The sequence below is a fragment of the Phragmites australis genome, chromosome 21 (assembly GCF_958298935.1).
Source record: "Phragmites australis chromosome 21, lpPhrAust1.1, whole genome shotgun sequence".
Taxonomy (NCBI): Eukaryota; Viridiplantae; Streptophyta; class Magnoliopsida; order Poales; family Poaceae; genus Phragmites; species Phragmites australis.
Genome location: NC_084941.1, coordinates 3,061,115 through 3,079,821, shown reverse-complemented (window position 1 = coordinate 3,079,821; position 18,707 = coordinate 3,061,115). Strand labels below are relative to the sequence as shown.

The following is an 18,707-nucleotide window of genomic DNA, read 5'->3' as shown; positions in this document are numbered from 1 at the left end:
ATTTTTGGTCGTGGTTCATCTTCAACCGAGCCCGGACTCGCAATTCAGCGCACCTTTTTTTTTTTGAGAGGATACAATTCATCGCAAGCTTTTTTTTAAGAAACGGAGTGACTTTATTTGATCAATAACAAATGCAATACAATCAAAAATCTGAATATTACATAGCAAAATGCACACGGTCCCGATCAGCAACACTTGAAGCTTCCTCAAATGTCGCTGCCAAGCTGAATCGGAGGAGCTAATATCGATAAATCTACTTATGATTCTTCTTCTCAGAAGAACCTTTATGGTCGGCCACTAGAAAGCAACAATTCAGCCGAAATAGAAACATGTGACGATTCGAGAATTCCACCGATGTGATAGGTTTATTGAAGGTAATAAACTTTTTTAGCCACCAACAATAGCGCAAAATGCTATTAGAACGCTGAATCAACACGGTAAGCTAGTAAGTCGGAGAACAAAAGAAACTCCTGGATTCTTTCTCGATGGAGAAATCAAGAATTAAAAAAACATCCATGATTCTATCTCTAAATCCATAAAAAAACTACAAACTAACCTAATAACTATATTAAAAAGTAAACAAACTATTAATTATAGTAATACTGACCACCGGTGAGACCGGACCACTCTCCTCCACCGAGGCCGGCAAGCTGTCGGGGTGAGGAGACCGGCCGAACACCGATCGGCTCGATGTCGCATCCGAATCGCTTCGGCTCGGAAGCTTTCCAGAACTGTCCGTCCTACTAGGCGAGCTAGTAGAGGGATATTTCATCGCAAGCTAGGAAGCCTTTCCTTTGACTTGCTGGGCGAGCCGATGAGCCCCAACAGAAAATGGAACGGGCTATTTGGGTCCGTTCATCGATGGGCCTAAGGTAGGAATGGCCCATAGGAGAACTACAATGCATGAGTGAAGTCAGTGCAGAGCAGCTACCCCACTTCCAGGGCAACTTTTTTTATATTTCCTAAATCCACTATTTGCAAATATATATGCATGTTCTCAAAATTTGTAAATATATACTCCTATATAAATTTACAAAATTCGAAAATAGATGTATTAAAATAGTGATGAGAAATTCTAAAACAAATATGGTGTAGAGGACGATATCATCTACCTATTTAAAAAACTTTTAGATAAAAATATTACTTGCAATATGAGAAATGAAAAGGACAAATTTTAAGGATGTTCAAATTTGTTTTTTTTGTTTCACATTGTCCAAGTAATTTTAGTTGAAAAGTTTTGAAGAGCTACAAGATAACAACTCCTGCATCATGATTTTTTAAAGATTTTTCATTACTATTTTGATAATGTTTTGAATTTTAAGAACATTAGAATATTTTATTGTTATTTGTTTAATCGGTTGGCTGTCGGAAGGACAATATGATTATTTTTTTAAAAGTCTAGATCTGCAAAATTTTAAAATGAACATATATATTTATAATTTTTCGAATTTTGAAATCTAGAAATAAAAAAATTCCTTCCCAGGGCGAATCGCGCGAGACGACACGGCCGCACCCGCTGCGACCACCCACCCCATCCAGTCGACAGGCACCATGCCTCTCCTCGCCCGCGCACCGCCGCTCCACTCCCACCGTCTCCCCGCCGGCCTCCTCCCACACTCGGTGTTGGCGGCCAAACCCCACCGCCGGCCCCCCTCCTCCCGCGTCGGCGCCTCCAATTCCGAACCTCCGCAGCAGCAGGTCAACCTCTCCGTCCTCCGCTTCACCCTCGGTACCAACCCCCTCCGCCTCGCACTCGCCAGCCGCCGGCGTGGAGCTGGTCGCTCTAACCGTGTTCCCGTCTGACGCAGGGATCCCGGGGCTGGACGAGTCGTACCTCCCGAGGTGGATAGGCCTCGGCTTCGGCGCCCTCGTCATCCTCAACCACGTCCTCTCCCCGTCCCCCACGCCAGCTCAGCTCGTCGGTCCTCGGCAATCCCCTCACCTCTCGCCGCCGTCCTTCTCCACCTATAACCGACATGCCTAACTGGTTGTGCGAATCGCAGAGGTCCGAGGCTCTGGGGCTGTGCCTAGCCGCGTTCTCGGCGACGCTGCCGTTCCTCGGGAGGTTCCTGGAGGTGTGAATCTAGTGGTTCCCTTTCCCTGAAGTTGTTTGATTGAACGATTCGTTGCTGTGGGATGGTGGAGACCGAGGAGTGTGCGAGATTCGGATTTTGGTTGTTGCAGGGCGCTGATGCTGCCGGCCGTGTGCCGTTGCCCGTGGGGAGCAGGCAGGTGTTCGTGATGTCTGAGAATCTGTCGGCGGCACAGAAGGAGGAGATGGCGTGGGTGTCGTACGTTCTGCTACGGAACACAAATACCACATCTGTGGTATGTTTTCAGATTGTTATCGGTCTTACATATTTAAATTTTTAATGAAACTACAGATTTAAATTAAACTTGATGGTCCCTGCCCAAAAAAACCTTGATGGAATGCAGCTCTAATATTGTCATCTTGGTGTGCAATTGTGGATGTTTTGCTAATGTCTATTTGTCTAGAACATTTTCAGTTCTCGTGCGAATTTTGTTAGAAAGAATCAGAAATTTTGAACCAGTTAGATGTGTTTTGTTAATGGAACCTTGCTTTTATGTTTCCCCAGCTCATAGCAATTGGGGATGTGTTGTGCATACGAGGATATTGGGATCCACCTGCAGATACTTCGAAATATGCCATGATTGAGTGGTTCAAAAGTCAGATGCAACAAGTTGGACTTGTTGATTTGAGGGATGCTTTGTACTTCCCTAATTTTTCAGGTAAGAGTGCCACTCTTGCTGATCAGAACATATTCCGCTGTTGTTTACAAAAAAAGTTTTAGTTAGCTGTCCAATCTAAGCATCTAGCTGCTTTTATAATTTTTGGGGCAACATGTCCATATTATATGGTTCTGTGGACATGTCCACTGTTTTTATTTGCCAAATTCATACTAATTACAAAGTTTACTCTGCAGCTTAGGAACAAGAGTTGCATACTGATGTCTATTCGGTCGATCAGTCTTGATATATTTTTTTTCTTGGTGATTAGCTGGTTATGAGATTTTCATAACATTGCTTCTCTGTATTTGATATCTTCAAATTAAATGTGTCTTACAATATACCAACCATTCTACTTTGATCAGACACACGGCTTGGGAAGATTCTGCCAGATGGGGTCCTTTCTGTGTTAGCTCAACCTGTTCTTAGCAGTCCCGATCGAGCTAATGGCGAAACAAAAACTGAAGGGGTCATACTGCTGGCCTCCAATGCAAATTATGCATATAGTGAAAAAGATAGGGTTTGGATAAGAACAGTTGCAAATAAATTTCAGCGTTCCTAGTTCAGAGATACCAAAGGTATTGCTATATCTTCAAATGGCCTTTTTTTTTTTCTTGTTTTCAGTAATCCAAACTTCCAGTTTCACATAGGACTACAAGTGGTTATTTTTCTAAAAAAAATAATTGGACAAGCCATTTACTCATCTTTCCAATTCTAGACGTATGCACTAAGGCAGATTGCAGTGTTGTTAGTTGGCTTTTCAGATGACTATTGATGTGTTTATTTTAGAGCTTGCATAGGTTCACTGACAATTGTTGAATAAGTTCTAATATTGCTTTACAGAAATGTTGTGGGTCTGGGGCTCTGGGCAGTACTGGAAAATGGACTCAGAGGGCTTCGGGTGCGTAAAGTAGATTTACAGGTTCAACAAGGTTGTGGAGATGTGATCTAAGATAATTTTTCAGTTGAAGGGAGATCGGCAGTTAGAACTTGTTTTTGTTGGGAGTGGCACTGGTTGAAGCAAAATAGGCCAGCAATATCTTGTTCAATGGATAAGGGTCATAATGTTGATGCCTGGTTCATCCCTGTACTTGCGTTTTGTCATGTCTATTGGATTTGCAATTGAAGCAGAAAGCTGCTCCAGGGATTTCAATGTCTTATTCAAACTAGTGATGGTATCAGAAATTACATGGCACATCCAGTCCATATAAGTTAGTCAGCTGCCTGACCTTTAATTATAAGCACCAAGAGCTTTTGAGTCCAAAGTGTAATCAAAACGTCAGGGTTTGCAGACATTACTGATCAATTAAGATCTACCATATATGGAATAAGAGTTTTAAGTGCGGCTAGTTATTGACGTTTGAAATGCTGATTTGCTACTATTTGAAATTAGGGCTCAATTTGCTACTATACACCTGCTTCGAAGCTGGAGTTTGCAACTTCAAAACTACAGGTTTTAGCCCTCCTGACTTTTTTTTGTGGACTTACACACACATAGCTGTAGACAGAAATGTTTGTTACTTCTGTTGACCACTGTTGTAAGTCACTGCTTCAGGTTGGTTGTAATTGGTAATTTGGTATCTTTTATATAGAACCATGCTGTGGATGTTCAAGTGTTGATTTGGTTTACTTTATTTATCCTTTTATCAATTGCCAAAACCTCTGCAGTTCTCTTGATGGTTGAGCTGATTGGTGCCAACTAGAATTTCCTGACCTTGAATTTTGTCATTCAAAAATACAATAACTTTTCTCATCGGACATCATCTCATCTATACTACCAAAGTGAGTGTATCATTTACCTTCAAGCGCACTACCTTCCACATGGTTGAAATTCTAATCTTTCTGTGTGGCATTGAACATGGTTTGCGTCATGTATTGATATGAAAATGTAGACCTGGCATTTGAGTAGTTTGGGAAACATAATTCTGTGCTACCAGACTATTAGTTTCTGAGACTTATTTCTGGCTTTCTGATGAGCTATTTATTACACTAGAAATTTAGTCCTTACGGTGGCAATATTGGTGATGCTGCTATTCTAACTTCTGCATTTTCCGCTATTGCAGCGCACGATCTCCTGTCCAACATATAGTTTGTAACTCTCTGTGCCTACAATTTTGAAATATATCCTAGCATGCTTCTGCTAGCAGTGCTAAATCAACCCCCTTTGGTTAGATGGAATATGAATTAGAATGCCTTATAGGTCGTGTCAGTGGAAAATTCTTTCCTGGCTGAAGCTAAGAAAATTATCTGAACATTGGGTTCACATTTGAATACTGAACTTACAAGCATGCTATATTATATCAGGTCACAGAAATTTGACTACCCATTTGAATTCTCATGAAATGCAGTAGGTGAATAAGAGAGGGCCTCATATGATAGTATGAAGGTATAATCCAAAAATATTTTCTTACCACTTTGTAAATATCTGACCTAATCTGGATGGCACCTTCTGATGACTGATGACACGCCCCAGATATGCAAAGCATGTAGTTGTGCTTCCCTCCTGGTACTACTTGGTTGGGTACATTTATTGCTGATGGGTACTAGCATACTTCTAAGAATTCTTTTGGCTTTTTCTCACTGCAAGGGACAAATCTTAGGACCTGATTGGATAGACTATGACTTCAAAGCTTCTGTTTAGCTGAGGAAGCGGTTGTGACTGTTGAATTTTGGTTGTCGATTTTTATAATAAACTTTTAGCTTCTCAGCACACCCAAAAGCCAGAAAAGTCGGCCAGAACTTGCTTCTCAACTTTTAGTTTATTTTAGCTATAATCGCTTCCTCAGGCAGCTAAAAGCCACCAAAAGCTAGGGCCAGAAGCCAGCCGTTTAGATAGCTTCTGGGTTTTTTCAGGAAAAAGCTAAAAAAATCTATCCAAACAAGGGGTTAGAACTCTTAACTGATTCTACTTGTATAGATTTACTGATAGTTGTTTTGAATAACAATAGTGTATATATTATATGTGTTAGGACAATCATCTATTGGGAGGATAGGCAGGTGGCATCGGTTGTTAATAGAGGGGTTAGACCATAGATTGAGGAGATAACATATTGAAGGAGACTAGAGAATGGGACATAGTAACTAGATCTATTCTTCTTGTTTGATTACAATAGATGTTGCGTCGTCCTTTATATAAGAGTCGGCTCTAATAATCTAAACTAACAAATCTTATCTTTAAGACTAACTAATAGATCTTATGTAGGGTTAGATGAAAAGCTCGAAGCTCGCGAGCTAGCTCAAATTGTGTCTGGCTCGGCTTGGCTTGGCTCATTCCAAAATCTAATGAACCGAGCCGGAGTTTTAATTCGTTTAGATAACGAGCCAGCTCGCGAGCCAAACGAGCCAGATCCATCATCTATATCATATCGCTCCCTTTCACTATGGTCATCAGTTTGCTCATTGGTCATCTTCATCTTTAATGAAGAGGCTCCTCGACAGCCTACTTAACTTTTTATTGGTCAGTTCCTCGTTATGATACAACTCTTATCTTTTTTCTTCTCCCATCGATCATTCAGGCTTTGCATGTATAGATGGATGTGTGGGGAACGTTTCATATATTTTTCTGAGGAATGTTTTGTTCCATAGCAGAACATATATAGGTAGATCTGTTTGCTGTTGTGCTGCATGTGGGTTTAAAAATTTTTCAAAAGAGATTCAGCTTACAACAACTATACCTATGGTTAAACCATGCAAAGAAATATTATACTTATAGATGTCATTGCTATTGTTGTATGATTTTATCGATATATTTTGCAGTGGATGTTTATATTCTTTTCATCCTAATAACGAGCTGCTCCCTTAAAAAAAAAGTAACAAGCTGCTCGTGAGTTGAACAAGCTGACTCGCGAGCTAAACGAGCCGAGCCGAGCCACGCTGACTTTTCTACTCGTTATATTAAACGAGCCAAACGAGCCGAGCTCAAACGAGCTGAGCTGGCTTGTTATCCAGCCATAATCTTATCTCTAAATAATCTAATCCATCTCTAACATGTGCTACAGTAACAAGAGGCTACAATATCTGTCCTTGAACAGTAATTCTAACACATAACAGCTTCACCCCTCCTTGCAAGATTGCTCGTTCTCGAGCTGTGGTGGCGGCCATGACGATATAGATCCCTTCACTGCTGGAGGAATAGAACCATAGCTGTATTCGGAACCTACCATCTATGATACCAAATGTTAGGGTAAACAACCGGCTGCTAGAGAAGAGATTAGACCATATATCGAGGAATCAACATGTTGAGGGAGACTAGAGAAGGGTACTGGGAACTAGATATATTCTTCTTGCTTAATTACTATAGGTGTTGCGCCCTTCTTTATATAGGAGTCGGTCCTAACAATCTAAACTAACAAATCTTATCTCTAAGACTATCTAATAGATTTTATCTCTAATTAATCTAATCTGATCCCTAATTTGATCTCTAATCGGTGCTATAGTAATGCGTGGCTGCTGTAGCAGCAGGTTAGAGATGAGATTAGTTAGAGATAAGATTTGTTAGTTTAGATTGTTAGAGTCAGCTCCTATGTAAAGGAGAGCGCAACCCCCATTGTAATCAAGCAAGAAGAATATATCTAGTTTTCAGTCCCCTTCTCTAATCTTTCCTAATATGATATCTCTCCAATATATTGTCTAATCCCTCCCTTAGCAGCTGATGTCGTTCGGCTATCCTCTAGGTAGATAATTATCCTAACAGTATGAGTGTATCGTCTGAGATGGATGAGGATTAAGGATTTACACGGTGAAGATGGATTAACTTTTCAAGAGTTGGTTCAGTATCACCATTTGCTGTAGCGGAACGATGCTTGGATGACATTTTTAGTAGGACCATGTTTTCCTTCCAGGATCCAGGATGATATACTGACCTGGTGATAGTGTCGGCATGTGCTAGTAGGAATTTCAAATCATTAAGGGAAGCAATCAATGGAACTTGTTGTATCTTCAAGAGGAGTGATATGAGCCTCCATCTCTATTGTGCTTTGCTGAGTCCAATTTAACCTGTTGCCTGGTCTGTAGGGAATTCAATTTTAGCACTCACTTTATCAGTGTCCATGTGCACTTACATATCGGCATTGTGTATAATTAAGTCTCTTTTCATCTTATAGGTGGATAAGAAGGTATGTTTTTAATGGTCTTAAGCAGTTGAAGGAGTGGTTGAATTCATATTGACCATACCTATTAAGGCTGAGATAACAGAATGAAAAGTTTTCATCAAGAGAACATTAAGGATCCACAACAAAGTGGTGCAAATACTTGAAGTGTGGAAGCAGAGACTACTGCTATCAGCTCAGGATTTCCCTGGACCTCTTGAATGATATTTTACCTTGAACATCAACAGCGGCACAGTAATGGTTTTGTTTGAGGCTTTGAGCTAGAGCCAAGAGCAGGGATACGATTCAGCCGTCTCCGTGACATAAGCTATCTTGGTTTCTTGTGTACTCGTGATATGGCCTGAAATCACTTGGCCTTGAGCCTCATGTGCAGACGAGAGCGTACTTGTAGGAACCTTTTGTTTTGGAAAAAGCTCCTTGTAGGGACCTTGTGCTGTATTTTTAAGGTTACCATTAATTTCATCCTATCATATAACCATCTACGTTGTTACATGTACCCTAAGGATAGCAGTTGGCTGGGTTGGGTTAGGACCTTGTGGGGTGACTTTGAGTGTAGAAATCGCCCTATGAGGTCATTGGGTTGGAGTCTCAATTTGAGTTTGGTTTAGGTCATAATTTGCACCGTGGGTGCCTCGCGGGCCTTGAAATGAGGTCTATTAACACTTTGGATCGTTAATCCCTATGGATCCTTGGCTCCTCGTCCAAAACCATGGGTTGCCACTTAGGACTAACACTAAACAACGCTCTGCCACTCCCTAGTCCCATCGGCCCATCCCTCCTCCCCTGGCCATCAATCGCCGCCCCATCTCCCTAGCCATTGGTTGCCACTCACCGCCCTCATCCTCCAACCATCGGTTGTCACTTACTGCCCATCCCCCTTCTCATAGCCATCAGTCATCGTCCACCCCCCTTGCCCCGATCATTGACCCTCACCCCATCCCTCATCCTCTGTTAGCTCGGCCATCGGTGCCTCGACGTAAGGTGAGCTCAAGGGTGGTACGGGTGTGCGCCATCGCTGGGATGATCGAGGAGGGTCTGATTTGGAGAGGGCTGAGATGAGAAGGGTTAGATCTAGACCTTCCGACTTGCTGATCACCACCACTAACAAGGAGGGCGCACACCGGTGTGGTCAGAGGAAGAAGATGAAATGTTGGATTTCGGGCTCCCGTGCGAGGCTAGAGGTGATTTTACACCTAGTATTTGATATTTTAGATTTCAGACCTAATACGTTCTTACTCCATCCGGCCTAGAATCAACCGGTTGCCACTCCTAACGTACCGTCCACAGCTAAGAGGTTGTTTAATTTGCGTAGCGGGATGTGGTTGTGGTTGATGCAGCCTGTATCTTGTACCCTGTGGTACTCGGTTTGCCGTGTGCCAGGAAAGGGACAGTGGGGAGGATCATGTCCTCAACGACTCATGTCCTGCTTGCATCTCCATGCATGTGTAGCTTCAGTGCTGCGTAAAGAGGGAGGGGTCCACGAGAAAAATGTTTGGAGCGGACTTCTGGCAATAACATTTTTTTTTGTTTGTACAGGGCGCTTGCCATTGCAAAATCTGCATCAGCACGGGCTCTGCCAGTCTACCTCGTGGCTGATGATTAGCAATTCGAAATATCTCGTTGAGAATCTCTCGATTTTTCTGAATTCCACATTTTTTGCTTGTCACCCACAACCTTGAATCACTGATCACGCAACGTAAACATGTGAGAGCAAGACACGGATCCGGTTCGGATGGACCGCACGAAGTACCCTCTCCCAGAAACCCATGCCCATCTCCTCTCGATCAAATAATGCAGCGACCCAAATTTTTTTAAAAAAACTTCAAGCGTAATGTACGTACGCCAACCTGAATTCAAAAATCCTACCAGTCTCCATGGGCAATTGCATGCAACTTTGAGTGGTGTATTGGCACCGAGTGAAAATATTTTTTATTAGTAACCTCCTCATATTGACTACATAAATTTATGTATATCATCAGGTATATAGATAAGTGGTATTAGACCATCTCCAACAGCTACCTCAAATCTTCATCATCAAAATACTATTACAGCATCCCCTATCTCTAACACTGTAGCAGTACTGTATCACTGGATAGAGATCTGGAGATGGATTTCTAGGGCTACAGTATACCGCAAAACACTGTAGCACTAGAATCCTCAAATTTAAAGACTTCTTTGGAGATGGCCCTTATTTCTATCTCAAGCTTCGCCCCTCTCTTAGTGTGTTGCTGCAGCAGATGTCAGCGAAAAGCTGTAAAAGAGTTCACCGAGCGGCTGCGTCGTGCGACACCACAGTATCAGTGTACACGTCAGCCAGACCCTCCCCATTTCAAAATCCTCTCGTACCCGAGCAGCCGCCTCAAACGGTCGGATCCCGCAGCCGCCAAGGCCCGGATCCCCACCGCCGGTTCCCCGCCCCCACCACCCACCGCGATCCGACGGCCCGCCTCGCCCCGAATTCAAAACCTCGTCGTTTCGAAGCAGCGCCGGGCTGTACCAGTCCAGCACCGGAATAAATTCGGAAACCATCCCCAACGACTCGGAGACTGCAGGACGCGACACCAGAGGAGAGAGCCTGTCGGTGGGCTGCTGCAAGTGCCGGAGGAGGAGATCCCGTGGTGAGTGCAGCCATGATTCCCCAATCCTCCGCTTCTATCTTGTCCACTGCTCGCTCCTCCCCATCACGCAGCACTCGAGTAGTAGCAGTAGAGGCACGCGTTTGACGGTTGGATTCTTGGTCGCAGCAGCTGCTCTAGCTCCGGTTGGAGACTCTGCGCCGCGGCGATCGGCGCCGGGAGGAGGGCTGGAGGGGGAGTTCGAGGAGTAGCGAGGAGCGGTGACGCGACCGGCGGGAGCGAAGGCGTCGGCGGGAGAGGTAACCCCCCAGGCCTTGCCTCTCGTTTGCCATTTCCTCTTTCTGATCCTCTTTCTCGATCGCGCTTTGTCCGTGCTCGGTTGGTAGGCTTCCAAGCCAAGCGTCCGCTTTTCTTGCCCAGGCATGATCTTTGCCGGAAATCTCTCGAACTTCCTAGAAATTGCGCCGAATCGTCCTTTGGTTGGGAGGTTAAGGGTGCTTTGTTTCTGACAAATCACCAAAAAAAAAGGGTCATGTCTCTCGGCCTCTCGGGCCTTTTGCAATCCACACACAGCTAGGAAAAAGCAGAAGAAAGACGGCCCTTGTCTCTGCCGTCGCCGTCGCGCCGACTGTGCCACCGCCGGTGTGCCCGCACGGCGGAGCTGCCTGCCAAACGACCGAACTACCCCGCAATTTGCAAGCAGCTGTAGCCCGTAGCCCGTAGCTTCGCGGCCGCCTTTGGAGTTTGGATGGAGCTCGGGAGGAAGGAAACTGGGCCGGCCGCCGCCCCTCCACCTGTGCGCACCGGACTCGAGCGAGACTCTGTGACTTGGGCTTGGTCGCTTCGTTGGATTCCCCGGGGCGGCGGTCCAGCACTGACGGGATGGGCCCCGTCTCTTGTGGCGCCTGCACGGGAGTTGCCACGAGACCCACACGGCCTTTACTTGGTGGCAAAAGTGGTTGCCACGAAAAGGCGCCGTGTGACACAGGTCGCAATTCGCACGCGTGGTTGTGCTGCCGACTATGACAAGTGGGCCCGCGTGGCTTTTCTACTGTTCTGTTTTAGGTTACGTGCAGTTAATATTTTTAATTTTTGACTTTAAATTATTTATTAAGTTTGGATATTTGAAAACCATATTGATAGATTTGTCTCAAAACATAATTTCATATTAATATAACTTTGGTATATTTTATAAAATATTATATAAAAAGAGTCGAATATAAATTTTAAGGATTATATCGATATCTAAAACGATATTTATTTATGATTGGAGCAAGTACATGTTTTCTTTTTGCTTAACCCCACTGCTAGTGTCAATTCTTAATCTCTAGCCAAGGCAAATCTTTTTTGATCTTTCTTTGCATGCATGCGTGGTAGGTCACGGCAAACTTTATGGGAAACATCCCTGGTGAGATTTTATATATCGCATCCATCTTTTGGAAGGACTCCGGTTCGTTTACGATGCGTTCCCCACGCAATTATTCCGCCATGATTCTTTTGCGTGAAGAAAGCGCGAGTTCTTTGGATTAGAATACTAGAAAGCTATGTGAAAAATTATGAGCACACAAATCTTGCTCCTTTTGCAAAGCGGGTCAGTCGTAAACACTCAGCTTTCTCTTTTAATCACACATTTTTCTGTGTAAAGCGAATGGGAGTTTTTCTTTTGAATTTTCTCAAGCTCACAAGAATTGCGTTGCATTGGCTCATCTGAACAGAGTGGTTCAAATCAGACGTAGCATGCAGCTCAGTGTAATATCCCGTTCAACTCGCGCCACTTGGCCATTTCTTTCTTTTTGTTCGTTCGCATTCACTCGTCACCCACCCAGCCACCATCTCTCGAGTCAAAATTTGAAATGCCCAGACTTGGCATTCGATAACCAGTGATAAAAGCATGGGAATTTTGATAGCGCCTTCGTACCAGCTCATAATTTCGTGGCTGTTGTCGCCGCATTTACGCCTTTCAATTGGATGTACCAATCGTCCAGCCAAAGCAAGAAACGATCAAGGTGAGTAGCTCTGTCGGTGGGGCTAATGGTTTGCTGTGGTTTTCAAAGTCTCCAAGATGGATTTTGATTCGCTTAAAATAGTCGAGGATTCGTTCCTCTGTCTCCTTCTAGCTTCTTCTCCGCTGCTTTCTTTCCCAAGAATTTGTCCGCTTCTGTACTCCTCTATACTGATGAGTAAGTGAGCACTAATCTCTCTGGTGTGAGTACTGCAGGACACGAGCTGCGGTGCTGTACCTCCCAAGAAATGAGCTTGCAGAGCTGCCCGGCCGCGGCCGGGGACGTGAGGGCGGAGGAGTTGCTCGAGCGGGCAAGGGTGCTGGTTCCGGCCGCGCTGGCCGCGGCGCGCGCGGCCACCGGCTTCGGCGGGCGGTGGAAGGCCATCGTGGCGAGGCTGGAGAGGGTGCCTCCGTGCCTGTCGGACCTGTCGAGCCACCCCTGCTTCTCCAAGAACTCGCTCTGCCGGGAGCTGCTGCAGTCGGTGGCCGCCACGCTCGCCGAGGCCGCCGAGCTCGGCGAGCGCTGCCGCGAGCCGACGAGGGCGGGGAAGCTGCAGATGCAGAGCGACCTCGACGCGCTCGCCGGGAAGCTGGACCTTAACCTCCGGGATTGCGCACTCCTTGTCAAGACCGGTGTGCTGTCCGACGCGACGGTTCCGGCGGCCCCGGTTGAGGCGGCGGCGGCGGCGGCGGCCGCGCAGACGGACGTGCGGGAGCTACTTGCCAGGCTGCAGATCGGGCACGCGGAGGCGAAACACCGGGCGGTGGATGGGCTTCTTGATGCTCTGCGCGAGGACGAGAAGAGCGTGCTGTCGGCGCTCGGCCGTGGCAACGTGGCCGCGCTAGTGCAGCTGCTCACGGCGACGGCCCCCAAAGTCAGAGAGAAAACGGCCACTGTTCTCTGCTTGATCGCCGAGTCCGGCAGCTGCGAGGGCTTGCTCATGTCTGAAGGCGCGCTGCCACCGCTCATCCGGCTGGCTGAGTCCGGCAGCCTTGTCGGCCGGGAGAAGGCCGTCATCACGCTGCAGCGGCTGTCCATGTCACCCGACATTGCCCGTGCAATCGTCGGCCACAGCGGCGTCCGCCCACTCATTGACATCTGCCAGACCGGGGACTCTATCTCGCAGTCCGCCGCGGCTGGAGCGCTCAAGAACCTCTCTGCAGTGCCGGAAGTCCGACAAGCGTTGGCCGAAGAAGGCGTCGTGCGCGTCATGATCAACCTGCTCGACTCCGGCGTCGTGCTCGGCTCCAAGGAGTACGCCGCGGAGTGCCTGCAGAACCTCACGTCAAGCAATGACAACCTGCGGCGCGCCGTCGTGTCCGAGGGTGGCCTGCGCAGTCTCCTCGCCTACCTCGACGGCCCTCTGCCGCAGGAATCCCCCGTGGCCGCGCTCCGCAACCTCGTCACCGCCGTCTCGCCAGACAGCCTTGTCTCACTGTGCGTGCTCCCGCGTCTCGTCCACGTGCTCCGGGACGGCTCCATCGGCGCGCAGCAGGCGGCCGCGGCGGCCATCTGCAAGATCTCCAGCTCCACGGACATGAAGCGCCTGGTGGGCGAGCACGGCTGCATCCCGCTACTGGTCCGTCTGCTGGAGGCCAAGTCGAACGCGGCGCGCGAGGCAGCGGCGCAGGCGGTGGCCAGCCTGATGAGTTACCCTCCGAACGCGAGGGACATCAAGAAGCACGAGAAGAGCGTGCCCAACCTGGTGCAGCTGCTGGACCCGAGCCCGCAGAACACGGCGAAGAAGTACGCCATCTCCTGCCTCCTGTCGCTGTCGGCGAGCAAGCGCTGCAAGAAGCTGATGATCTCGCACGGCGCCATCGGGTACCTGAAGAAGCTCTCGGAGAAGGACGTCGCCGGCGCCAAGAAGCTGCTCGAGAAGCTGGAGCGCGGCAAGCTGCGGAGCCTCTTCAGTAGGAAGTAGTGGTGATGCGTCCTTTTTGCCGTAACCTGTATAAAAAATCCCGACCTGTTTCATAGTCTCTATGAAGTTTAAGTACCTGTGTTCATGTGAACTGAACATGTCGCGTTGTAATATCGCTGGCTAATGTGTGTGTCAGGCAGTTCGTTCGTTAGCTCCTAACCATGGTTAAATTCCTGCAGCCCCGTCTATGCCAATAAAAGTTCTTCAGACAAGATCATTTGCACAGTTTGGTTATAATTGCTTAATATGGAGAGGAGCTGCAGTTGCTTCATTTTGCAAATGTTCAATCTTTGAAAATAAAGTTCTCGTGTTCTTCTTGGCTCTGTCAAACGAGAAAATTCTAGAGACCATCGATTTCCATCAGTTTTGCGCATTTTTTGCATACTAGCACACGACCTTTGATCCCTGGATAAGAAAATCAGCATGTCCTTTTAAGCTTGGTACTACGCTGATTTTGTCATCACTTTTAATAGCAGTGCCGACTCGTGAGTGACTGGGTTATTGGAGCATGATGCGGACAAATCGCAGATTGGTGCCCGCACGCGCGCGTTGGCAATGATTAGGCATTCAGCATGCCGTTGTCGTCCCGTTCTTTCTGTTGGGCAGTCTCGAGTGTTTATCAGTTGGTAATCGGTCCCCTTCCTACCGCAACAGTGAACTGGGTGAAGTGCCATCACCGTCGGACGCATGCTAGATCAGACCTGGAAGAATCAAGCTGAATTCTGCTTCCGCCATGTGTGTATGCGTTCAAAGAGTGACCTGGAAGAATCAAGCTGAATTCTGCTTCGAGATGGGCGAGATACCACCTGGTCGAGGCCGTCGGCGAGAAACACGCCGCCGTGACTTGTACTGGGCACGGAGGAGAGGAAGCGGAGGGAAGATCAGGGGAGCGGCGACGGTTATGGGAGACAAAACAACGGGCTTGAACAACGGAAGTGGGCATCAGCATAGGATCGCTCGGTATGAGACGGCCCTGGACAGGTGCTATGTAACACAAGTGGGCATCACCTGAATAAAGCAAGCCCACACACGCTTTAGGCCCAAATTAACAGCAAAACATTATGGAAGTTTGTTATTTTTATATTTCTAAAATAAAAAATTGCAAAATAGGGGCCCGTTTGAAAAAATTACCAAAAAAGGCTATTGTCACCCTTTCAACGGGAGATATGTTTTAAAAAATAAACTTATCTCCCTTCTAACGGGTGACTTGTAAAAAAATTAAAAATACTATATTTCAATGCTCTCAAAAATCGAAATACTATCCAAATAGTCAAAAAGCATGGTGTAAGAATGCTATAATCTAGCTCTTAAAGATTTTCAACTCAAACAAGTACTTTTACAATGAGTAATTTTTTTTGTCTTTTTATTCCTCACTGTACAAATCATATTTTTGTCTAAAATTTGTTAACAAGCTAGATCATAATATATTTTTTCTCACTCTGCGCTACCATTTTTTTTAGAATTTTTATAACTACTAGTTAAGTGTCCGTGCGTTGCAACGGAACCTATATTTTACAAAACGCTTTCATATTCTATACAAACAATAATTTTTCAGACACCATGTGCCGAGCATACGAATTTGAAACAACAGAACATGTAAAGTATTCCAACATGTAATTTTACACCAAACATACAATCAATAATATTATAATGGAAGCTAAAAATTTGTAAGTGTGTTTAAAATATTGTCAAAGATCTCGCGCAAAATATGACATTTATTGATTAAAAAATGAATTTTATCCAAATCAAAGAAAAGATTCAATCTTTAGAATTTTCAGTCTGCGGTTCTTTGATATGCAAAGAGTTACATATTTGCAGGTTTTTTTATACCCACATGCTTTCTTCTATCTCAATCTTTCCTCTCTCTCTCTCTTTTTTTTTTGCTTCTGTTCAACACTCCTCCACCACTGTTGCCTGAAATTCCTTCCTATATCTAATTCAAGATAGATGAAAACAAAACATGAAAATTCTCCCCCAGCAGACACTCTACAGGTGCACACTAATTAGAATAATATATTCATACATTCATATATTTGCAAAGGGTACTGAAAATTTTAATAATCACTTTTTTCTGTTGCCAATCTATTGTAACCATTAGAGATATATGGTCTTTATATCCAGGTTAAAATAAGTAGATGACATACGTTCTAGCAAATCATTACCTTTTGGACACCTTCAGCAACCTGATGACAACAACTTCAATAATAATAGTAAAGCTCTACACTCTGTACACACCAAACCAAATTAAAAGCCAAGCTCATCCCGCCATATTTGCCAAGCAGTCTCTTGATCACATACTTATCTTAATATTTGCCATTTGCTTTCGCCCCTCTATATGGTGTAGTCAAGGTCAAAACATTCCTTGCACTACACAAATTTAAGTTGTATTAGTCTACATGAGTAAACTCTAACAGAAGAGATAGCACAAAAGAAAGATTTTGAAAGGTATCATAAACAAATTCCTATGGACCTTACTGGCATTTTTTATAGTTGATCTTTGTGGTAGCATCATATACAGAATTAAGCATTGATGGCATTATTGTATAGTTGATCTTTGTGGCAACATCGTATACCTAAAATAAAGTCTCATGGCAAAACCCATACCAACTTCAGTTTGTTGCAGTTCCTTGTTTTGGAGGGTTGTGGATGATTTGTTGAAATTTTAGGTGTCTGTCATAGGACCAAAAGGAGATCATAACAGTGTAGGTAGAAGAGGAAGTAGACGTCAACTCATCCACCGTCGTTACTAACAAAGGAGGTGACTGGTGAGTCATGGGGAAGCCATGGTACATTGCTGACAAATGATGACCCTGTAGCATGAAGGAGCATGTAAAAAGAAGAAGTCAAAAACATGTTACATTAATTTAGTTATGCAGAAAACAGGATTATCTAGCTCACATAAGAGGACATTTACACATAGAAAAATTGTCTAGTTGAGCACCAAGAAATATATAGCTTTTGTAGTTCCACAGATATATGGTCAGATGGTCCTACAACACTGCAAGATTCCTATATCTAAAATTATTTAGGAAAAAGGCTAGTCACCAATTGGATATTATCTATTACAGTGATTCACAAAGAAATATTGCCAGCCAGAAAAAACATTGTCACCAATAATAGGTAACTAAAAATCGAAGGATGACATGCAGAATGTAAATTCATGTTACTTTACTGCCCTTTACATATTTATCATTCCTTCAAGATATATCACCCTCCAATCTGGTGACTTAGTTATCCATTATGTAGCTGGAGAACCTCTCCCACTTCACTTGGTTAATAGCAGCCCTACAACTCCACCACAATAATGTTTTGCGATTTCCATCTATCAAAGGAAAACAACAACAATCTGGGGACTGAAATCATATGTATATAGAAAATAAATTAGTTGCAATACAAATGAAAACCCGCAATATAAGGAGCTGTAAGAGCAGCAAACATAAACTTGAAGAAAAGATTTGTCATAGATTTTCCGTAAGGGCTAAATAAACTTAAGAGTGAAGGGATCAAACTCGCTATAGAAAATAAATTAGTTGCAATACAAATGAAAACCCACAATGTAAGGAACGGTAAGAGCAACAAACATAAAATTGAAGAAAAGATATGTCTCATAGATTTTATGTAAGAGCTAAATAAACTTAAGGGTGAGAAGGGGTCAGACTCGCCTCTAGAATAAATAAGGATGATGAAAAAAGGCTAGGAATACTTGAAAGATTGTATCGTGCCATCAATTGGAGAGGAATCAAATGGTGCACCTTCTAAACCAGGTATACACTATACCAAAACACCAACGAGTTCAAAATTAATACACACAGCCATTATTTATAACAGATAGCTCCATAATGCTTGATCTATCTCATCACCCGGAATTGTCTTTTCCAGAATTCAATGCTATACCATGGTAACATGTGTTCACCTTCCTGTTATCTTGAAACACCAATAATTTCAAAGGAAATCATGTGTAGTGGTATCTTAATGCAAGCCTGCATAAATAATAAGGATCGTTTCAGTTTTTAGCACTAATAGCTTTGATTCTACATTCGAAAGACAAAGAAAAAAAGTATGTTAAACTGGTAGCTCGTAGTAAATCATGTGATATGTGATACTTTTACCATTTCCCCCATCAATTAGTTGTCCAAGACTTGAAGGTTGCAAATCCCAACCCAAGGCTTCCACTAGCAATGCTGAATATAAAAGAGTATGTTAAATTGGTAGCTCGTAGTAAATCATGCAATTAGCATTCCTCATAATATAGTATAATGTTCGTGCGTTGCAATGGATCCTAAATTTAGCACCACTACATTGCAATTGTTCCTAAATCTCGCACATAATATTATTTTACTTTCCACAT

General features: G+C 44.4%; 2 protein-coding genes across 10 annotated transcripts; both read left to right on the top strand.

Annotated features, from left to right (window-relative positions):
• The first annotated feature begins 1,495 nt into the window (after window positions 1–1,495).
• Window positions 1,496–8,352, top strand: LOC133903411 (protein COFACTOR ASSEMBLY OF COMPLEX C SUBUNIT B CCB2, chloroplastic). 6 transcript variants are annotated; one of them, XR_009907262.1, is made up of 8 exons: window positions 1,496–1,729; window positions 1,809–1,918; window positions 2,004–2,075; window positions 2,185–2,328; window positions 2,598–2,751; window positions 3,114–3,326; window positions 4,142–4,201; window positions 7,851–8,352. XR_009907262.1 is itself a non-coding variant. In XM_062344777.1 (7 exons), exons 1-6 carry the CDS (start codon window positions 1,552–1,554, stop codon window positions 3,308–3,310), a joined length of 855 nt encoding a protein of 284 aa, XP_062200761.1. In that variant the 5' UTR covers window positions 1,496–1,551; the 3' UTR covers window positions 3,311–3,326; window positions 7,851–8,352. The 6 variants fall into 6 exon arrangements, 4 of the variants coding, with proteins under 4 accessions (XP_062200761.1, XP_062200760.1, XP_062200758.1 ...); XR_009907261.1 differs by lacking the exon at window positions 7,851–8,352 and adding an exon at window positions 4,417–7,842; XM_062344777.1 differs by lacking the exon at window positions 4,142–4,201.
• A 1,985-nt stretch (window positions 8,353–10,337) lies between these two features.
• On the top strand, window positions 10,338–14,571 carry LOC133903825 (ARM REPEAT PROTEIN INTERACTING WITH ABF2-like). Of its 4 annotated transcripts, none has more exons than XM_062345285.1 (3): window positions 10,338–10,474; window positions 10,604–10,731; window positions 12,651–14,571. In XM_062345285.1, the coding sequence occupies exon 3, from the start codon at window positions 12,683–12,685 to the stop codon at window positions 14,357–14,359; it is 1,677 nt and encodes a 558-aa protein (XP_062201269.1). In that variant the 5' UTR covers window positions 10,338–10,474; window positions 10,604–10,731; window positions 12,651–12,682; the 3' UTR covers window positions 14,360–14,571. The 4 variants fall into 4 exon arrangements, with proteins under 4 accessions (XP_062201269.1, XP_062201268.1, XP_062201270.1 ...); XM_062345284.1 differs by having other exon boundaries at window positions 10,345–10,474; window positions 10,601–10,731; XM_062345286.1 differs by lacking the exon at window positions 10,604–10,731 and having other exon boundaries at window positions 10,356–10,474.
• Window positions 14,572–18,707: the final 4,136 nt, after the last annotated feature.

Coding starts and splice junctions, on each gene's coding strand:
- LOC133903411 (XM_062344777.1), top strand. CDS start 1,552: ATGCCTCTCCTCGCCCGCGCACCGCCGCTCCACTCCCACCGTCTCCCC. Junction 2,329..2,597: donor ACACAAATACCACATCTGTG/GTATGTTTTCAG, acceptor ATGTTTCCCCAG/CTCATAGCAATTGGGGATGT. Junction 2,752..3,113: donor GTACTTCCCTAATTTTTCAG/GTAAGAGTGCCA, acceptor TACTTTGATCAG/ACACACGGCTTGGGAAGATT.
- LOC133903825 (XM_062345283.1), top strand. CDS start 12,324: ATGGGAATTTTGATAGCGCCTTCGTACCAGCTCATAATTTCGTGGCTG. Junction 12,439..12,650: donor CAAAGCAAGAAACGATCAAG/GTGAGTAGCTCT, acceptor TGAGTACTGCAG/GACACGAGCTGCGGTGCTGT.